At 37.6% G+C, this 19,776-nt stretch overlaps 1 protein-coding gene across 2 annotated transcripts in view; it reads right to left on the minus strand.

Moving 5' to 3' along the window:
* Window positions 1-19,776, minus strand: part of COG6 (component of oligomeric golgi complex 6) — a 61,824-nt gene that overhangs the window by 35,284 nt on the left and 6,764 nt on the right. For both annotated transcript variants that reach the window (XM_064440955.1, XM_064440954.1), the window contains 6 exons: window positions 8,544-8,655; window positions 6,656-6,738; window positions 6,347-6,417; window positions 5,090-5,183; window positions 704-832; window positions 502-593 (listed from right to left, as the gene is read on the minus strand). In XM_064440955.1, the coding sequence (XP_064297025.1) occupies window positions 502-593; window positions 704-832; window positions 5,090-5,183; window positions 6,347-6,417; window positions 6,656-6,738; window positions 8,544-8,655 (581 nt within the window). The remainder of the gene's footprint in view (window positions 1-501; window positions 594-703; window positions 833-5,089; window positions 5,184-6,346; window positions 6,418-6,655; window positions 6,739-8,543; window positions 8,656-19,776) is intronic.

Consider the following 19,776-nt stretch of genomic DNA (forward strand, 5'->3'; position numbering starts at 1 on the left):
TTAAAAAGCTTGACGTGCCTACGAGCAGCCTACTTTGACCTCCGTAAACCTATAATGATAGGTTACATGACAAAAGAAAATTCCATTTTACTCCTAGTGTAGAAGGAAGAGAATTATAGGAAGAAGGAATTACATTTTTTAAATTTACTAAATAAATGAGCAAGGCATAACAGCAGTCCTCAACATATCAAAAGCAACCATATGACATTAGAAACAATTTTTGAACTCTCCAATACAGTCTAAAATGTCCCTTTGTAAGTTTAGTGTAAATGTATTATAAGCACAGAAAAATGAAAAGAGTGCATTTTTAAATACTCTTCTTCATTAACAACTTTCTTCTGGCAAAATAGAACCACCAGATATTCTGAAATTATTTCCAGGAAAACCTAAGCTCAGACTCTCATAACTGAAGCCCAGCCTGAAAAATTAATCACACTTTCTGACTTATCACAGACGTAGTTTCTATCACTTCCCAATTTATGCTTTAAAATCTAGTACTACCTTGAATAGTTACAAGCTTTAACATAGCTTCTAGGTGTTCTTTTTCAGAGGCTGTAGCTTGATGCAACCACGCCAGCATGTCTCCTACATACCTAAATAAAGACAGAAATTTCTGTATAAACCAGCCGTTTATGGTGTTAGGGACTCAAAGTGCCAACAGGCAATAGAAAGATTATATCATACATTCTTGCTAGTACTGTACCTCAGAGGATCATGGGAGTGCATTTCAATAGGGCGGGGAGTACCTCCTAGACCTCCTCTAGTAAGAGCATCTATAAAGCCACGGACTACAGCACTCCTCCTAGCTGTTCCAAACTCATCCAAAGTGTACCTGTTATTGAAACATGAAAATGGGTAAAACAAAACAGTTCGCCTCTCCACAGTTTATTACATCAACTTTACAGTTAATACAATTAACCATTTTTTACAGCTCTAGACATCTTGCATCAATGCTTCTACTATGAAGCATTCAAAACCTTCAGATTTTCTAGACTCCTCTAAAGAGATACTAAAGAAAACTTTTCCTTGACCCTCCCATTCCCTTACCCCACCCAAATAAATCAATATATGAAAAGTCAGCTTTTCCATTTTTGTACATATAAACATGTATTGACAAGTCTAGGACTCCTGTTCACATGTGGTCCAGCTGACTGACAGAAGCAGCAATTTATTGCACGGCAACACAAGGCTTTCTCCTTCTTCCAGGCCACCACATGATTAGTAGCAAAAAAGTTATTTTCATTTGATAGTTGTTCACTGGTTTTAATCAAATGAGTCTTAGTTAGATATTTAATGGATGGACAATTACAGCCCAGAGCACATAATCTCAAGTGGCTTGCTGGTAGTAGAGGAGGTACCAAGAACAACATACACACGGTTTGTTTTTGGAGCAGGTTATCTTCCTGTTCAGGCTGAAGGATGACAGCAAGTGAGGAATGGGAAATGAACACTACTAACATCCCTGATACATCTGCTTAGAAACAGGATTTTTGCAAGCCACAGAACACTTCTGTTTTTCTAAAAACTGAATTTAAGCATTTTGAACAAAACACATAAATTACAAATAAGAAAAAAAAACAATGTAATTGATGAAATGCTAAAGACTAAGCTTGGTGTCACCTACCAATGACACCCAGTAGCTGAACAGGTATAAAAATAAAAATAACAAAAAGCATGTTACTCACTGACTGAAGTTAAATGAGTACTGCATTCACAATTAAACAGATGTGGAGAACAAAATACAAAAGAAAATAATAAACTGTTTCAAATATGTTCCAAGTTAAGTTCAATTAGATTTTTATTATGCTATCAAAAGTCCAAGGGACCCTTCAGTTTTGCTCTTTTCTATCTACATTAGTGTTTGTGAGAGGCGAGGATAAAAGCACACTGAAAAATCCTCAAATTTCTGTTCAGATCTTTTTCTTCATACACTGTACTTGTTAACTCAGAGAGCAAGTATCTGCAATTAAAAAAAAAAAAAGGCTAATCAAAAAAGTCTTTACTAAATTACTATTTACAAAAATTATGAAAGTAAAAGTAGGAGAGATCTGGGATCTGCTGACTACCTGAAGTCCTGGAGTAGCAGTGTTACAGTGAAAAACATCAAGTGTGTGTAGAAACCAGCTAAGCCTTTTTCCTCCCCCTCCAACAAACAGCTACAAACAGATCTTGTGATCTGGTTATTAGTTTAGAAAACAGAATTTAATAATGATAATTTTGTTTTATAAGGAAAACTACTAATTTTCCCCTTGCTTCCAGTAGAACAGGGTATGACAATGACAAAATCCTGCATCTTAAAAAACTTCAGTAATAACTACTATTTACACTAGAAACACAGTATTTACTATGATGTTATTACACGTACTCCTGTGAGGGGAAGAAAACAACATTCGGATTCTTTTCAATCCAGCTTCAATTTTTTAAAAACCCAGTAAAGTAATGATCACTGGGAGGAGAGGAAGGAGGCGGGAAAAAAAAAGCTTTGAAAATCAGAGTGGAGGATGGAAGAGGACCACTGCTTTGAGCTATGACTCCATGTATCTTCTACAAAATAATTTTCTAATTTTTCTGTTAGAACCAGGAAGTGAAAACTAAACTGAAATGTTTATTTCAGATCCCCACTGACTACAGCTCCCAAAAGTTAATCTATGGTGCAATCTTTCTGACACCTTAAGTTAATAAGACATAAGTCAATGTAAGAAAACAAGAATTTGTAGTTTAGTCTCTAAGCTCCTGCCCTTCTCCATCTTACTCACTTTCACCCAATCAAATCACAATCGTTATCAGATACAAAGGCAGTGATTTGGAGGAAAAGATGTTTAGTTAACACAGCAGCACTTATATGCATAAAACCAAAAACAATTTAAAATTACTTTCTTCTGTGACATAATTTTCACATTTTGAACTCAGCAGTTTGTTATGTGCTTAAGGTATACAAAAATTCTTGGAAGGGAATAAACTAAGTCTTGAGATTTAAAATGTAAAGCATCAGTACTGCAATTTTGACAACACTGCTGTAGCAAGTAGTTAAGCATGATAATCTATGATGAGAGATACATGGCTGCATCTTCTACAGCAATGTTTACTTTTGCCTTTTTGGCAGAAGAAAAGTCCTACCTACCAAGTTCTACTTTTGGTAATACTAATACTGCTGTTTGTGAGAGAGATGTCAGAAAGAAAATAAAGTCTCTTTTGCAGATTCATTTTAAACTGCCCAGCTGTGGGTTTATACAGATGGAGTTTATTTTTCCATAAATGTTAATAAAGCAAAACAATGGTTTTATGGCATTTGAAAGTAGCATAATTTAGCAAAAGATTTATTGTAGAAAATATAAACTGTATCTATAAAGAATGCTATAAAATCTTGTGAACACAGTTGTGACTGATCCTTTGCAGCTGCAGAAGACAGCCTGGAGATGTAAGAAAGGACTGCAATCCCCTGCTATGGCCCAATGTACTGCAGTGCACCACATGCAATAGCTGGGGAGGTTGAGTGACACCATCTCTCCCTCAAATTAACTAGCAGAACTGACTAAGCATATTTACACGCACACACTCTCTCATAGTGCCAGAATTTTTAAGGTCCATTTGCACGATGCATTTTCCCCGTGAATTGCTCCATGGAGATTTACAGTGTCACATACCCCACCTTCGCACATTTGAGTCTTAAAAACAAGGCTAGTCTTTGAAAGACTGCCTTGTACACTGCTGACCTGGATGTCTGTGGCTAAAAGTAATTTGCCATAGCTGCAAAATGTGATGAATGTATTTTTCAAAAAACCCTAAAAAGCAAAGAAGTGTTAGTACCACTTGTTCAGGTATGGCCACCCCAATAAAAACAGTTCTTAAAGTGCCGCCTCATAGCTAAGTTGTCTCCACTAACTACCATTTCATTTACGTTAAGCAGTCCCTTCAGCAAATTCTGAACAAGAACTAGAGAGTAGTATATTCCCTATGCTTTAGAGGCCCATATGCAGTAGATTGCTTTTAACAGATTATTGTACGACCTATAATGGAAAACATTCGTTCTATCAGGAGCACTTCAGTAAAAGCTAATTAGCCTTTATCGATTTTTTTGCTTTGGGAATTTAAATGAGACAGTCACATGCTTTGGACAGCATTTTTTTTCTTCAGAAAAACCTTACACAAGCAGCAGAAATTCATAATTAATTTAGATTAAAATAAAAACATTCTGACATTTTACTTTCATTACTGGTTTTGGCTGGTTTTGGCTGGGATAGAGTTAATTTTCTTCATAGTAGCTAGCATGGGGCCGTGTTTGGAATTTGTGCTGAAAACAGTGTTGATAACACAGGAATGGTTTTGCTGTTGCTGAGCAGTGCTTACACAGTGTCAAGGCCTTTTCTGCTTCTCACCCCACCCCACCAGCAAGTGGGCTGGGGGTGCACAAGAAGCTGGGAGGGGACACGGCTGGGACAGCTGACCCCAACTGACCGAAGCGATATCCCACACCATATGACATCATGCTCAGCATATAAAGCTGGGGAAAGAAGGAAGAGGGGGGACATTCGGAGCACCAGCGTTTGTCCTCCCAAGTAACCATTACGTGTGATGGAGCCCTGCTTTCCTGGAGATGGCTAAACACCTGCCTGAAGATGGGAAGAAGTGAATGAATTCCTTGTTTAGCTTTGCTTGCATGTGTGGCTTTTGCTTTACCAATTAAACTGTCTTTATCTCAACCCACAAGTTTTCTGACTCTTATTCTTCCAATTCTCTCCCCCATCCCACCAGGGGGAGTGAGGAAGCAGCTGTGTGAGGCTTAGCTGCTGGCTGGGGTTAAAGCATGACAATTAGAAACCAGTATGTTGGAAAAAGTCCAATGACATTTACTGTACCAGAATTATGTCAAAAAGACTTCTGAAAATGAAAGAAGTTGAAATATGCTTCTTTTGGTTTGTTGGCATTTTTGTTGTTGTTGTTTGAGCATTCTTTGTTTGGTTGTTTTTTTTTAAATCTAACCCAAGACTGAATTGCCACCAGCCTTGCCGCTATAATTCATGCCCACCTTTAAATCTTATAGGCTGGAAATAATCATTGCTGTTCGAGATAATCACAAACATTTACTTACTTATACAGGACAGGTCTATCTTGTAAGGCTTCCATGGCCTGAGCAAGAACTGGAGAAATGTCACACGATTCTTGCGTCAAAGTCCTGCATTCATCTATAAAATATCAACACAGATAAAACTGCATTCTTTACACTGCAATACTTTTTATAACAAGCTGTAAAACAAGAAAATGAGACAAAAACTCAAAGGTGTTGGATTTTTAATTGAAGCCTTCAGAATATGCTACCTGGCCTAGTTTGAGTTAATGTAATTAACTTCCCCTATAAGCAATATTTCGCTGTAAAATGGATGTCCATCAGAAATCTTAACAATAATAAAAATTAAAGGAAGATTAGTGTCTGGTTGTGCCCACGTACAAATATTAAATCATTCAATCATCAGAATTCTGTCAGGCTCCTTTACAACTGCCTATGACACGCCAGGTAAACTACTAAGAAAAAAGTGAGCAAGTATTTAAGCAAGCTGTGGTTTGGGTTTTTTGGGTTTGTTTTTTTTTTTTAACTTTAATCACATTAATTATATAATCTTGTATATTCTATGCAAGAATGAGGAAATCATATAAACTAAGTCAAACACTGGCATAAAAATGATGAATTTTCATTAGGCCACAACCATTATTAGAGGCTTCAGCATCCACTGAAGAACAGCTAACAGATATAGTATCGCATTGCAGCAGCTTTTTTTCACAAATCTTCCTGTCAGTGTCTCGGGAGAAAAGAGAGGTAATACAAAACCATCTACATTTTACACTATCAAGATATCACATTCAACACCGATGCCTGGATCCGGAGAACATATGTGAAAAAATAATTGCCTACCATCATTTAAAAGATCATTATGATAAAATAAGGCACTTTTTTTTCTCCTTTTTTAAAGGTAATAAGCCACTCCTCACACTAAACTACATCTTACTACCAAACTGTCAAAAGCAAAAACTACCCTGTGTTTAGGCTATCAAACTGTAGTTGTTGTTCTCGGTGGAAAACCATCTGAAAATACAAATAAATACTGCAGTTTAACAGAGATGAGATAGGCCCAAAAGAGAAGAGAATCTCCAATTAACTACTTGGTTCACAAAAGCTAGCTTTTAGACAAATTCTTCACTAAGAAGGAAACCCAAAGCCATGGGTTTCTTGGAAATCTTGTCAAAGCCTTGGGAATCTTGGGAAGGATTTTTGCTGAACGCAATTCACATCAAGGAATTAAAGGCATCATCATAATAATATTCATAAACATAAAAACATTCTTAGTCTTACTTTGAGTCCATCTGTAAAGTCGTTCGTAAGATGTCTCTTGCAGTAAAGCCATCTGTTCCATAATTTCCAAGCTACAAGACAAAAAGATTTTATTTGCAGATACTATTTTAGGTAGGACTAGCAAAGGCACGTACAAATCAAATAAAACATAAAATTATTAAAATTATGAAAATATAGAAATAGGTCACTATTCTTTGTTTTTATGTGAAATACTCCATATAATCATATGAAGTTAAGAGTGAGACCTTGCTATAACTTCTGCTTTTACCGTGTAAATAGTTATCTTGCACTCATTTAAGTAGCCCTCACCCGGCCCTTTGCTGATTTGTCCGAAGGAGAATCTTGACATCATCATGAATTTGCTTTACTCTTCCCAAAGCCTTGAAAAAATCCTAAATCAGTTTAAAAAACAACAAAAAAAGCAGTGTTTAAAAGCAGTAACTTATCATTCAAATCTCTAGTACTCTATACTCCCCATTTCCATATTTATGTTTCTTGCAGGTCTGTGTTCCAAGTGCTGCTTTTAAAGTACACGACCCTGCTCTGCCCCCTCTCACCTTTCATTCCACCTTAAGAGCCTTAGGATTTTTTCCTTTCCCATTGCATCACGCCCTTCTTTCACACACACAAAAAATTAATAGCAGCAAAGATACCGTTTTAACCAATGTTTTCTAAGAAACATCAAACATTTGCAATAGACTAGACCAAAGTTTTCCAGGACAATCCTTCCCCCTTGAATAACTCAGCAGCAGAGAAGAAGAAAAAAAAAACAACCCTAAAAGACATGGACATATGGCCCAAAAGGTTCTTTTGTTACTGGTTTAGAGAGGAAATGGAAATCCACTAGCAATTTCAAACGCGTGCCTTATTATGAAGTCATCTTTACAAGACCACGGAGAAGACTAGCAAATTCAGATATAACTGTTTATTGTGTCTTTTGTGACTTGACCACAGTTTGCCTCAGGAAAGCAGAGTTTGATTCTGGCTCAAGTCACAAAAACATACATATTAGGACACTGATTTAACCTACTGCCTTGCATCAACTGTGCTGAAGATCATGTTTATAAAAACCCAAATTACTCTTCCTTCAGGAAAAAAAACCCCCACACATATTAAAATATTGCCAAAACAGACGGCTAACTAAAAATGTTTTAAGCATGCTGGTTGATTCTATCATGGGGGAAAAGCATGATTTTACTGAAGTCTGCACAGCTATGATTACATCTCAGTTACTTCTGCACATTTTTTAGACAGATGAAAGTATCAAAAGGACTAATCCTTGTTCTGCTGCAAACCAAGCACTGAATAAATGGCACAGTGCTGTTGTCATTGTTCCCTGCAACTTGTGCTTTTTAGAAACCTGAAAGATCTTTCACGGTAATAGTTAGTACAAAAGCATGCGGCAATTACTCAAGTGCGCAATCATTTAACACATTCCATTTATGCTTTCATTAGCACTGTTTATGGTTATCTGTTCCATGTCTTTAATAATGCTTTAACTGCAAACAGGATGCCTGTGGAAACAAGATAGTATGTCTCAGCAGGTAGTCTACATTTAAGTGAAGGTTTCTATGCAACTACAATAATAAAAATCTGTTAAGCGTACTCAATTCTCTCATTATTCAGTTTGCTTCTACTACAGAACAACGTGCTTTCTTATTCAAACCATAAACATTCAAAAACTCGTTTTGGAAGGTGGCTAAAAGTGACAGCACCTAATATTTTAACAACCAGTAATAATGAGGGGAAGTCTACGCTTATATTGTTTCAAGTCACTGAATACCTATACACAGGCACATGCAAAACGCACACATGCATGCACAAGGGTAGTACTACATATTACTCAAGCGCTGCAGATTTCCCATTTGCTTTATTTGAGTGTTATGAAGTTACTTTAAAACATCTTCACTGAAAATTCAGACTTCATAAAGGTCTTTTTTAAGTGTAGAACCACACGATAGCTCATTTGCCCCTTAAACTCATTACACAAACTAGAATTTAATGTTGATTTTCTTTCTTGTTACTTGAATCTTTCATCACACATTTCAAACTCATCAGAAATTCACCATTCTGTTAAAATGTACGTTCCTCTATTAAAAAATAAATTACAAACTGATAGTAAGATCTCACGCACAATTCAGCTAGGACACTTCTACATTTTAGTTCAGGGCAATGCTTTTAATGTTCATTGAGCTACCTCAGTAATTGGCTCATCTTTCGTGCCTCGAAGGATGTTCATTTCATCCGGTGTCAGCTGGAATTTTGCTATGAATGCATCTGCAACTTGCGCTTTCATTTCTAGTCTCTGACTGTAATAAAAAAAAAGTGAAGAGGGCATTACTTTTTTACGCTTACCTCAGATTTATTCTGCATATTCATACTTTTGGATGAATTATTAAATACTAATAGTGTTATTAAATACTAATAGTACATTGTTGCCATCAAACACTTGAGTTGCATATTCACATACAATTTTCTATTAAGCTTACATAGATTACTGAGTAAAGACAATATAAAGTTAAGTTACCACATCTAAAATCTAGTAAGTTCTTTAAAAAAATATTCCTTCGGCGTTTGCGTCACAAGTTGTCTAATCCAGATACTTTGTGCTTGTACAGTTCTAATGCTTGCAGTTATTTCCTTCCAAATTTCCAAATTCATCAAGGAAAGAACGGGATTTCAGCTCGCGTTTTCAGAGAGACACAAAAAGCTGCAGCACTCAAAATGAGAAAATTATCACCAGATTCATCTAGTTTTCTGCAGAACGGATCCACTTCTTTTTAACAACATACAGTTGGGATACAAATTTACTAATCTCACAAGCAATCAAAATGTAATGGCTATTTCTCTTGTTGATTACCCTTCCTGGAATAAACACAGCAGGGATGTAATATGCAAACGCCATCTTGTGGGCAGCATCTTTTTGCACACACCTTACAACCACTGAAGGATCTAAATGAATATAGTTTTATTCCACAGGAAGGGACTGAAATTCCTGTAGCAATGGAAAAATTGGTCAAACTGTGGTTTGAGCACACAGCATTCCAGGAAATAAACAACACTTTTTCAGGACATCAAGAAGACACTACTTAGTTATTTGTAGAAGAACAAGACTCAATTACTTTAAGAGCATTTCAGCTTCCAATGTAATTACTGCAAGATATATGTGCTGTTATTACACGGTGATAAGACAGGCAAGTACACTTCTAACACTGACTGCAATAATTAAATTTCCTTGCAAGACCAACGCCTGAAAAGTAAGCTTTAACTTCTTTATTTACCACTTCTCTACTACCCAACTGCCTTCAGCTGTAAGAAGCACGGAGAACTGGCTTCCCTTCTGTAGATATGGGTGGCCTTCCCATCCTGCAGTTCCACAAACTCTTTCAGAGATCAGATTAAATGTTTTGCAATTGTCAATGCTCTATCATACTGAACAGTGAGAAGGAAGGGGACAAAAATCCAACAGTGTTTCAACAGTGAAATTTATATAAAGCAAAGGGGAAAGCAATCCAGTACTTTGCACAGAAGACACGTAAGCAAAAAGTGAAACCAAAGACTCATATGCTTTAATACCACATCTTTAACTGATAAGCCAGGTTTCCCCAGGGTCCATTGCAGACGTGACTGTTTTGCCTTTACATTGACAGTTTTGCAATGCTTAAAATTCAACTGTCTATTTAATCTTCTCTAAGTAAACTCTACAATTGCAAGTTCAGGGTCTCCATGAAGCTGAATCTTTCTCAGGGAAGGAACAAGAATGATGGAGGATAATTCTCGCCAACTACACAGGCAATGACAGCAGATGCATCCTTGAAAAATCACAGCACTTTCTAAGCAATCTGGCGGTAGCTCATTGCAAGTGAGGTAAAACAGGAAAGAAGTCTAAAGAGTGAGGGCTCAAGGATGCATACACAGCTTGGAAACAAGAAAATGCAAGTACAGAAAGAAATTAGAGGTATTTGGAAGTTAGGAAAGTGATTGAGAAGCAGCACGATTGTTTGGCAAGGAGGTGGAGACAGTTTCCTAGCACAAGGAATGGGGCAGGGTGGGAGAGAGAGATTTAGGAGAGATTGGAAAGTACCAAAACTCTGGGCAGAGGAGAGATGTGTGAGATGATGGGTCTGAATAGACTGAAGTTGCCCCATCTTCTCTTTGAGTAACTTTTCCTAAACCTCTTATATCGGGGTGAGGACACGCAACACTATCTTCAAACCTAAATGGACCTGGGACTGTTTTCCAGCCCCACTGATATGCTTTTCTGACACAGAAAGTATGGCAGACCTCACCACAGTGGAAGGAGAACAGAATACCACCATTTTGAACACATTCAGTAAGTTTCAGCAGGAAGATCAGGCGATAAAATCTGAGGAGAGGAAGCCATGGTGTACCTTCAGCTGGAGACAGAGGAAAATATACAAAGAGAACCAGTATACAAAACATACTCCCAAAAAGAATATTAAGAATACCTTTAATTACATATTAGGCTTGTGAGAGATTTTCTTATGACAACTACATCATACTCACAACACCAATGAAAGATGGATCAGGTCTGCTCTGTAATAACAATATATTCCATCACTGCAACGATGCCTGAGCCATGCTGCTTAGGCAGCCTCAGCCACCCCTGCTCATCCCTGCCCTGTACTGCCCTTTCCGCTGTACCAGAACCGTTGTTTATTATAGATCCAGGTAGTGAATCAGATCAAGGAACAAATCTTGCAGAAAAACACCAAAAGTTAGTTTTGGGGTTTTTTTGGGGGTAGAGGTTCTGTGTATTCTCTAATGCAGTTTACCACAGGCCTGTGCTAAAGTACTGTGGGGTACTAAGTCCTCTACAGGCACACCCTGTATTAAGGGGCATGCAAGCACAGTGAGCTGCCAGAGGCAAGTGGGCAATGACTACTTAGTTCACTGCTGCTATGAAACTGCTCATGGAAACTACACTTCTGAACTCTTCTGGGTTATAAAAAGAGGTCATTTCAATAGTCAGTTACAACAAATAATAAAAAAAAAATATTAGAAGCCTCCACTCTCAACCCCCCCAAAAACCTAGAAGAATATGACATGGCTATTTGAATTGAAAAATCAGGTAAGGACACCTAAAATTTCACCCAGTGATGGTGCTTTCAACAGCACATTCCTGTTCTATGCCATTGTGCTGAGGAAGTCTAATCCATCAATGTCACCATCACTGAATTTGGTTGAAACATCAGACAATAATTTGGTGAATTAACTTTAATAGTTGTTCCAAGTCTCTCCCCTTGTGATGGGAATCTCAACTGAATATAAAACCACAAAGCTGAAGAGACTTACACTGCTTTAGGGAGAAGGAAGGTAGGAAAGAGACTGGAGAACACAAATGCAAGATCTTCTTTGGTTTCAACTGAAACAAGATCACCCATAAAGACAAGAGCAGACGAGGTGCTGAGAAACTTTTCTGTTCTTTGAACCTGTGTATCTCCTGAATACAAAAACTTTTAAGTGCTCTTACAGAAGATCTCCATTTACTATTGCCTCCTGTTCTTCAGATTTTTTGAATGCACGCTTTCATCAAACTGGGGGCAGGGGGAAGCCTGATTTTAAGAAGTGCAACATACCAGGCACAACAGGTTTTTTCAGTTTGTTTTGCAGATTCATTGGAACTAGGATTGTAGACTTTCAAAGAACAAGGACCAGAGTCAGGAACTGTACAAATAGCATGCTCGTTAGTCCACACTAGAATTCTGTGCACCCTTCACTCCTAGGGTTATAAAAAACAAAAAAAATGGCCTAAGACCTCACTACTCAACCTCTCTCCACCTGCAAGTCCTCACTCTGTTCCTTTTTTTGCTGTTACCAAGAACAAGGCTCAATCAAACATTGTGCTTTAAAGCCATTCTCATCCCTGGCCGTGTCTTTGGCTAACACCTGCTGTAACTGCTCACTGACCCACTCTGCACACTCCCGATAATTAACTTCTACAAAACAGAGTCAATATATTAAACTGTAGCATATCGGCAAATCAGAAGTTCCACAACGTAAACACAAAACAACAGCCTCAAGGTGGCAGCAATGTTTCATCTTTCTCAAGATAGGGCTTCTGAAGTGGTGAGAAACACCTATCTGAAATCTAAAAGCATGCGTTGGAATGTTGCTAAAGATATTTATTTTTGTCTCCTTACAAAGCACATGGGATTTAAACAAGCTACTCAGTTTCAAAACCTGTTTATGCTGGCTATGAAAGTTGCCTTGGTTATCAATCTGCATAAAAGAGAGATCCTGTATCCTAGATGATGAATCAGGAACAAAACATCTAAGTGGTACTTCCCCTTGACTTTTATCTGGCAGTATACTGTATTAATGAGACCAATACATTCAGGCAGGTATTTAGGTTTTTATATATATATATGTGCACACACACATATATATTTCCTCAGACATAAGCTAACAGAATTTTAACTGAATTTAATCAGTCTTACTAAAGCAGGGAAATGTAATACAGTATTACTCAGGTTTGCTATAGTTATCTCTCTGCAGTAAGCACAATGCAAACCACAATGCAGGTAACAACAAAAGCTAGAGTAAGGCCATCTTACATAAAACCCACAGCAATCAGTACCCGTGCACACACTTGGACATTTCAAGACCCACTGGCCTTTCTGTAAACATAGAATTTTCTAAATTGTCTTCTAAGCAAGTGCAGTACAGCAGAGGAAAGGCCACACTGTGCTGTTATCCCAAAGCTTTTTTCCTTTTACAAAAGTTACCCCTGCATAAAGGAACAAAACTAACAGATCATGGGAACACGGCACCAAAGCAAAGGGGGAAGTGCCAATGGCTGGTAGACTTGGAGCTTGGGCGGGGGACAGGACTCCAGCTAAGAGCAACTTCCCCAGTTTTAATCGTTGCCAGGGAGACAGAATTCTTTTGCAAGAGAACTCAAAAGGCTGGGAAAACTATGCACTTCATGCACTTTTCCCTTGAACCAAATACAAATGCACACTATTTGTTAGGATTATCACCTAGACAGCTCAAAAAATGAGGTGGAGGAGAAACAGGCTTTTCCAAAGTTTAATTTTATCTTGGCACCAAATTCAGCATAAAAATCTGCTAGCTTCCTTTACCTAGGACGAGTCATAGCAGCATGTCCTGAAATTACTTTCAATTTGTGGTACTGAGGATTCAACACATTTTTAAAGTCTCAAAAAGATGGATTATTTCTAACTCATAAAGAAAGAACAACCATCTTAGACATGTATAAATGCTGTTCAGTAGCAGTCAGAAAAATTTCTGTGATGGTTTTTGTGGAAGGCAAATATATGGGACTATATAACAAAACATCTACACACAAGTCAGTGTAAGGAAATCTTTCTTAAGAATACATACTAGGTGCAAAAATGCTTTTGTAAATGCTGAGAACAAGTGGTTTTATTCTACATTTTGTCTGTCAAACATCTTTAATAAAAGAACTGAAATACTGTGAGACGGTATTCAGTAACCAATTCAATCATAGAATATAATTATGAAATTTTCTCCTTAATTAAAAAATAGGAAGGCATAGAAAGTCATAGTGAATTGTGTAATGTTCCCAGGATACAGGAAAATAGCAGTAATATTACAGAAAGCTTCAGTGAGACCTCATCTGGAAAACAGATCACAATCCTGATTATCTGTGTTCAAGAGCAATGGACTCCCATTAGACCAGAGCTAGCAGGATGATCATGGGAATGGAGAACAAAATTTATGAGAGGAGATGAAGGAAGCTCTTAAGATAAAGGACACAAAGAGAAAACAGCCAATTTATATCCAAGAATTAGGTTGGAAATTAGGGAAAGGCTTTTACTGGAAAGAACAAGCCTTGAGGTAAGTGTCCCAGGAACAGCAACATGTACAGAATGCAAAAATCATTAACTAGTTATATCACAGAAGGGTAGGGGTTGGAAGGGACCTCTGGAGATCATCTAATCCAATTCCCCTGCTTGAGCAGGCACACAGGAACATGTCCAGGCAGCTTTTGAATATTGCCAGAGAAGGAGACTCCACAACCTCCCTGGGCAGCCTGTTCCACTGCTCTGGCACCCTCACAGGAAAGGAGTTTTTTCCTCGTATTCAGCTGGAACTTTATGTGTTCCAATTTGTGCCGATTGCCCCCGTCCTGTTGATGGGCACCGCTGAAGAGTCCAGCTCCGTTCTCTTGACGCCCACTCTTTAGATTTTTATAAGCATTGATGAGTTCCCCCCACAGTCTTCTCCCCAGGCTGAACAAACCCAGTTCTCTCAGCCTTTCCTCAGAAGAGAGATGCTCCAGTCCCCTGAGCATCTCGGTAGCTCTCTGCTGGACTCTCTCCAGTAGCTCTCTGTCTTTCTTGAACTGGGGGGCCCAAAACTGGACACAGTACTCCAGATGTGGCCTCACTAGGGTGGAAGATAACATTCCTCAACCTGCTGGCCACACCCCTTTTAATGCAGCCCAGGATACCTATTGGCCTTCTTGGCCACAAGGGCACACTGCTGGTTCAGGGTCAACCTGTTGCCCACCAGCACTCCCAGGTCCTTCTCAACAGAGCCGCATTCCAGCAGGTCAGCCCCCAGCCTGTACTGGTGCATGGGGTTGTTCCTCCCCAGGGGCAGGACCTTGCCCTTGCTCTTGCTGAATTTCATGAGGTTCCCCTCGGCCCAGCTCTCCAGCCTGTCCAGGTCTCACTGGATGGCAGCACAGCCTTCTGGTGTATCAGCCACTCCTCTCAGCTTGGTATTGTCAGTGAACTTGCTGAGGGTGCACTCTGTCCCTTTGTCCAGGTCATTGATGATAATTTGATCAGGACTGGACCCAGTACAGACCCCTGGGGATCACTGCTAGTTACAGGCCTCCAACTAGACTCTGCGCCATTGATCACAACCCTCATCCAGTTCTCAATCCACCTCACCGTCTACTCATCTAACCTACACTTCCTAAGCTTACCTATGAGGATGCTATGGGATGAATATTTGATGAATTTATGCAAGTCATCACACATAAGACAGCTGGCAGCAGGAGAGTCGACTTGAACTTAGAAGGTTTTCCCCATCTTTAGCTATCTAAAGACAGCTGGACTGCAATGCTGCAGCCCTGCCATATAACACATTCTGCTTTAAAAATAAATAGGTAAAAATGAAAAGGCTAAATCAAAGATTTCACAACAGAAGATACTAACTCCACTGAAATGATTCAAACCTAGCCAAACAGATTACTAAACACTAGAAGAAAAAAAGGTTATATGCTGTATTATATGCTGTAAATAAGTTCATGGAATTTAATAATTTTCTACTTGCATACCAATCAGGCTTTCTATAAACATCATTGATATGTATCTGCAGAATAGTTTGGATAAACAATTTTCACATACAAAACTTCATAGCAGTCATGATATATATACTTAATAGGTAAATCAATGTTTAGCAATGGTTAAGATACAAGATATGGTTTCTAACTTGTGAACAGAGATTAAGTTATAAAGGAGTTTATTTTCGGTGAATAGATTCTTTTCCATCTTGCAGAGGTGAGCTACTCGATATTATTGTACCAAACGGACTGATATCTGATCAGACTGATATCGGACTGATACCTCATTATAAAGACATTTAAAAGGGGACTACTTAGCCTAGATTCAAATTTACCATCAAATTCAAAAATGTTGCCAAAGACATGAAAATAACACACTGTTCTCTACATCAACCTGGAATAAGATCAGAACAAATTATCTTAACCAGCAGCAAAAGGAGAACTAAAACAGCGAGTAGGAAAACAATAAAGAACCAAAATACATTTCCAGGGAAGACCATGGCTCTCTGTTCCTGGGCTTCTCTTCTAAGAGCAGTTTAGAGAAACATCAGTCAGTAGTTGTATCATGTAACCGATTCTGCACTTCAGATGAATGTTTCTCAACTTGTGAGCCCATGCCTCATTTCAAACTGATCAAGAGTACTTCATGCCTCAGAGTACGTGGTTGCCAGGTAAAAAAGCTGGCAGGAAATAACGCTTTGCATCTTCTTTGCTGGTCATGGCTAGAATATGACAAATTAGGGTTTTTTTTTTTCTTCAGATCTGTTCACGTCCATGGATTCCTGTGTTATGCCCTATTACCTATACTTTACTCAGGAAAGAAAATCAGCATCAGAATTTCAAGCCTTTGCCCGCCCCCCCCCCCCCCCCCCCCCCTTGAATTATAATTCAGTTTAGGCAATCACTGCTTTTTCTCATGAAGCATATTTACAGGAATAAATGTAATTACAAGTTTCAAAAGGTCAAGACATAAAATACATCTCATCAGCGCAAACCACCAGATCACCACTTTTCTCAGCATATGCTGATGAAAGCAAACCTCTCTAACCTGCTACACACACTCTTGAACTTCCTGCATCATTTCCAAATTGACTATGACTCTGCAGGCCTATTTTCTGTGATCTCCCTGAGCATATACATACACTCACATAATCGCTCTTATATAATTTTATAAAAATTAATATTGTAACTATTACCTCCTGGTCTCTTTCTTCAATTGTTAGATCCACGACTGTCATTTGTGGCTAACCTCAAAAACAATCTTGTGCAACACGTTACCATTAAGTGGCTGGTAGAACTACTATGAAGCTGGGCTTCTGGCATTCTGCATAGAGTATTTTGGAGCTGAACTGTTATTTCTCTGGTTTGGGAACTGTACTGAACTCCAGGACACTTGTTCCCAATGAAGGTGAAGTAGTTTAGTATTGCAAGCAGGTTTTTAGCGTCACACAAAGAAAAAAAAGAACTAAACTCAGGTACAACAAGAAAATCCACAAGCCTGTATTAAAATCTCACTTCAAGGAGCAAGATCCTTTTTCTGTCAGCCTATTAGCAATGGCAATAAACAAATCCACATATTTTAAAATGCAGCACACATTGTTTGAAAGAAAACTAATTTCCTCATTACTATACATAAAAAACCTATGCAACCAGAAAGCAATATTAGCATGCTCAAGTAAATGTATAGAAATCTACTGAAGATACTGAAGTGGAAGTGGTTTTTTTAACAATTCACAGGAATCAACTAAATTAACTACGTCAGTTTTTCTTTATTATCAAAGTTTTTTATGAAATACATTAAAACACACATTCTATTTAAGACTCTACATTACTGAGTAATTAACCTTATGGAGAGAGGGGTTGAATGGTTTGGACTAATTTATTTCACACTACATGGTTCTATTAAGTTGTGATGAGTCTCATTCATAAGAAGAGGAAAAAAGAAAACCCTAGTTCCTACATTAACCAGATTCCATAACTTAAATAATATGAAAGAAAACTGTTCTGCTTCTAATGTACAGTACAGTTATTTTAACCAGTCTTTACAGAGAAAATAAATTCAAAACAAACAACCTAAGTGACTAAGGAAATGCACCAACTCTGACATATTCAGAAATATAAAAATGCATTTGTATTAGTGGAAGATTACTTTTTTAATTTGTTACCTAAGTAACACATTCTATTTATCATTTATGCCAAATCAGGCCTAAAGTTCACACACTAAGTTACAAGAAAAAACAATGCTGCAAAGCTACAACCTGATAATGCAGAAGTTTTAAGGTAAATCTCAGATGAACATCTTATTTTGTCACCCAACTTTAACCAAGTGTCTTAAATCACACATTTTACTAACACAGGAGTCCCAAATAGCTCAGCAGGATTAGCTGCAGGATACTGCAGATGGACCACTATACCTTCAAACCAGAAATCTGAGAGACTAGGATGACCGCGAGGAATTCAGGTAAGAAACTTAGGAAATGGAATGTAATCTTGAACTACATCTAATTATACAGGTGATAATACAATGCAAAAACTAGTTAGCAGAAGAGAAAGAATATATGCAAGGACGAAAACGTGAACAGGCTTCTTAAAATGTTTATCTACATACTTTAGCTCCTGTGGCCACTCTGTACCTTCAGGAAACTTTATTCTTCGCTGCTACCATGCAGTTCTTGATTAAAAAGCAAAACAAAACAAAAACGCAAAACACTACACAGGTTCAAATGCCACTTCGGTATAAATTTCTGAAAAAGATCTTACATTTGCAAGGTCAAAAAATCTTGCAATCTAAGAAAATAGTTCACTTACTATTTCAATCTTCCCTTTATTTTCTTTGTACAGCTATGGGAATAAAGTTACAGCTCTAATTAAAATACTTTGGCTATTGACTTTTCCTTCTCTGGTTTTGAAGCAAAACATTCTGTTCTTTTAATTGCAGTTTGCTTTAAACTTGATACTAAGTATAGCTCCTTTTGACAAAATTTACTTTTCACAAAAACTGACCAGGCATGAAGAGGGTGTACCCAAGCCAAAGGTTCCACCTGTCATTTACTGACAACAGCCTTAAGACTATTACAGAAAGACAACTAGACATCTCAGATCAAAGCCAGAGCTTACGTGTATTCTTAGAAAATGAAGGGAAGTAAATAAAAAGCTGTGAAATACTAACTCAGAAAGTCACTTAGGCAAATAACTATCTTCATCATATTATCTGAGTGAGGGCAGTAGCCCATTTTCCCTAAAATTTTAGTTAAATACAAAAATCAAATATTTGTAAAAAGGTAAATCCCTAGTTACCATAAATGCATGAAATGCATCTGAAAGTTTACTGTCTCCCTTTGGTTTTAGAACACTGAATCAAATCAGAACATTTTCTTCCTACGAGAAAATGGTCAGCTAAAGTAAATCAGGTAAATGCTAAGCATAATAGAAGACCTTTTTTTTCCCCTGACAAACAGCTAGTACAGCAAATCTTTTACTGCAAATAAAAATGATTTCTGAAATTGCTTGGGTTTTTTTAAATGTCTAAAAACCGTGAAAACAGATGAGGATTTAATATAGTACTTAGAAGGGCAGAATCAAAATAACTTCCCTTAAGGACAGCGGAAACAACTGGTTCAGAAAATGACCAAATGTATTAACTCTGCTATTACATAACATTCAGTAATTATCATTGCGAAAAAGAACATCACTAATCTGAAAAGGAAGAACATAACTGATTTTATTTTTCAGGGTAATGTTTAAAAGCATACCATTCCTCAGCACTGATTTAAGAACTTAAATTCTGTGGTACATAAAATGAAGTTTGTTTTTTAAAATATACGTTGATGTTAAATTTAAAAATTACACAGAAAATTCTACTATATTGGTGCTATTTGAATTCAAATTCCCATTATCCTAGACTTCAAAAAACCTCTACCTAACTCATGCTGTCTTGTGAAATGCCTATCATAAAGTAAACACTTAGTAGGACCACAGAGACTAGAAATAGAAATTTGAGATTGATTAAATATGAAGACTCCTGAAACTTTCCTAATAAGGAGACATCTTTTTATAGGACGAACTCTAAAAGACAATATGCTCAGCAATTACTGCCTTGTTCTAGACTGACTGTAACAGCTTTAGA

The sequence above is a fragment of the Phalacrocorax carbo genome, chromosome 1 (assembly GCF_963921805.1).
Source record: "Phalacrocorax carbo chromosome 1, bPhaCar2.1, whole genome shotgun sequence".
In the NCBI taxonomy this organism is placed as follows: domain Eukaryota; kingdom Metazoa; phylum Chordata; class Aves; order Suliformes; family Phalacrocoracidae; genus Phalacrocorax; species Phalacrocorax carbo.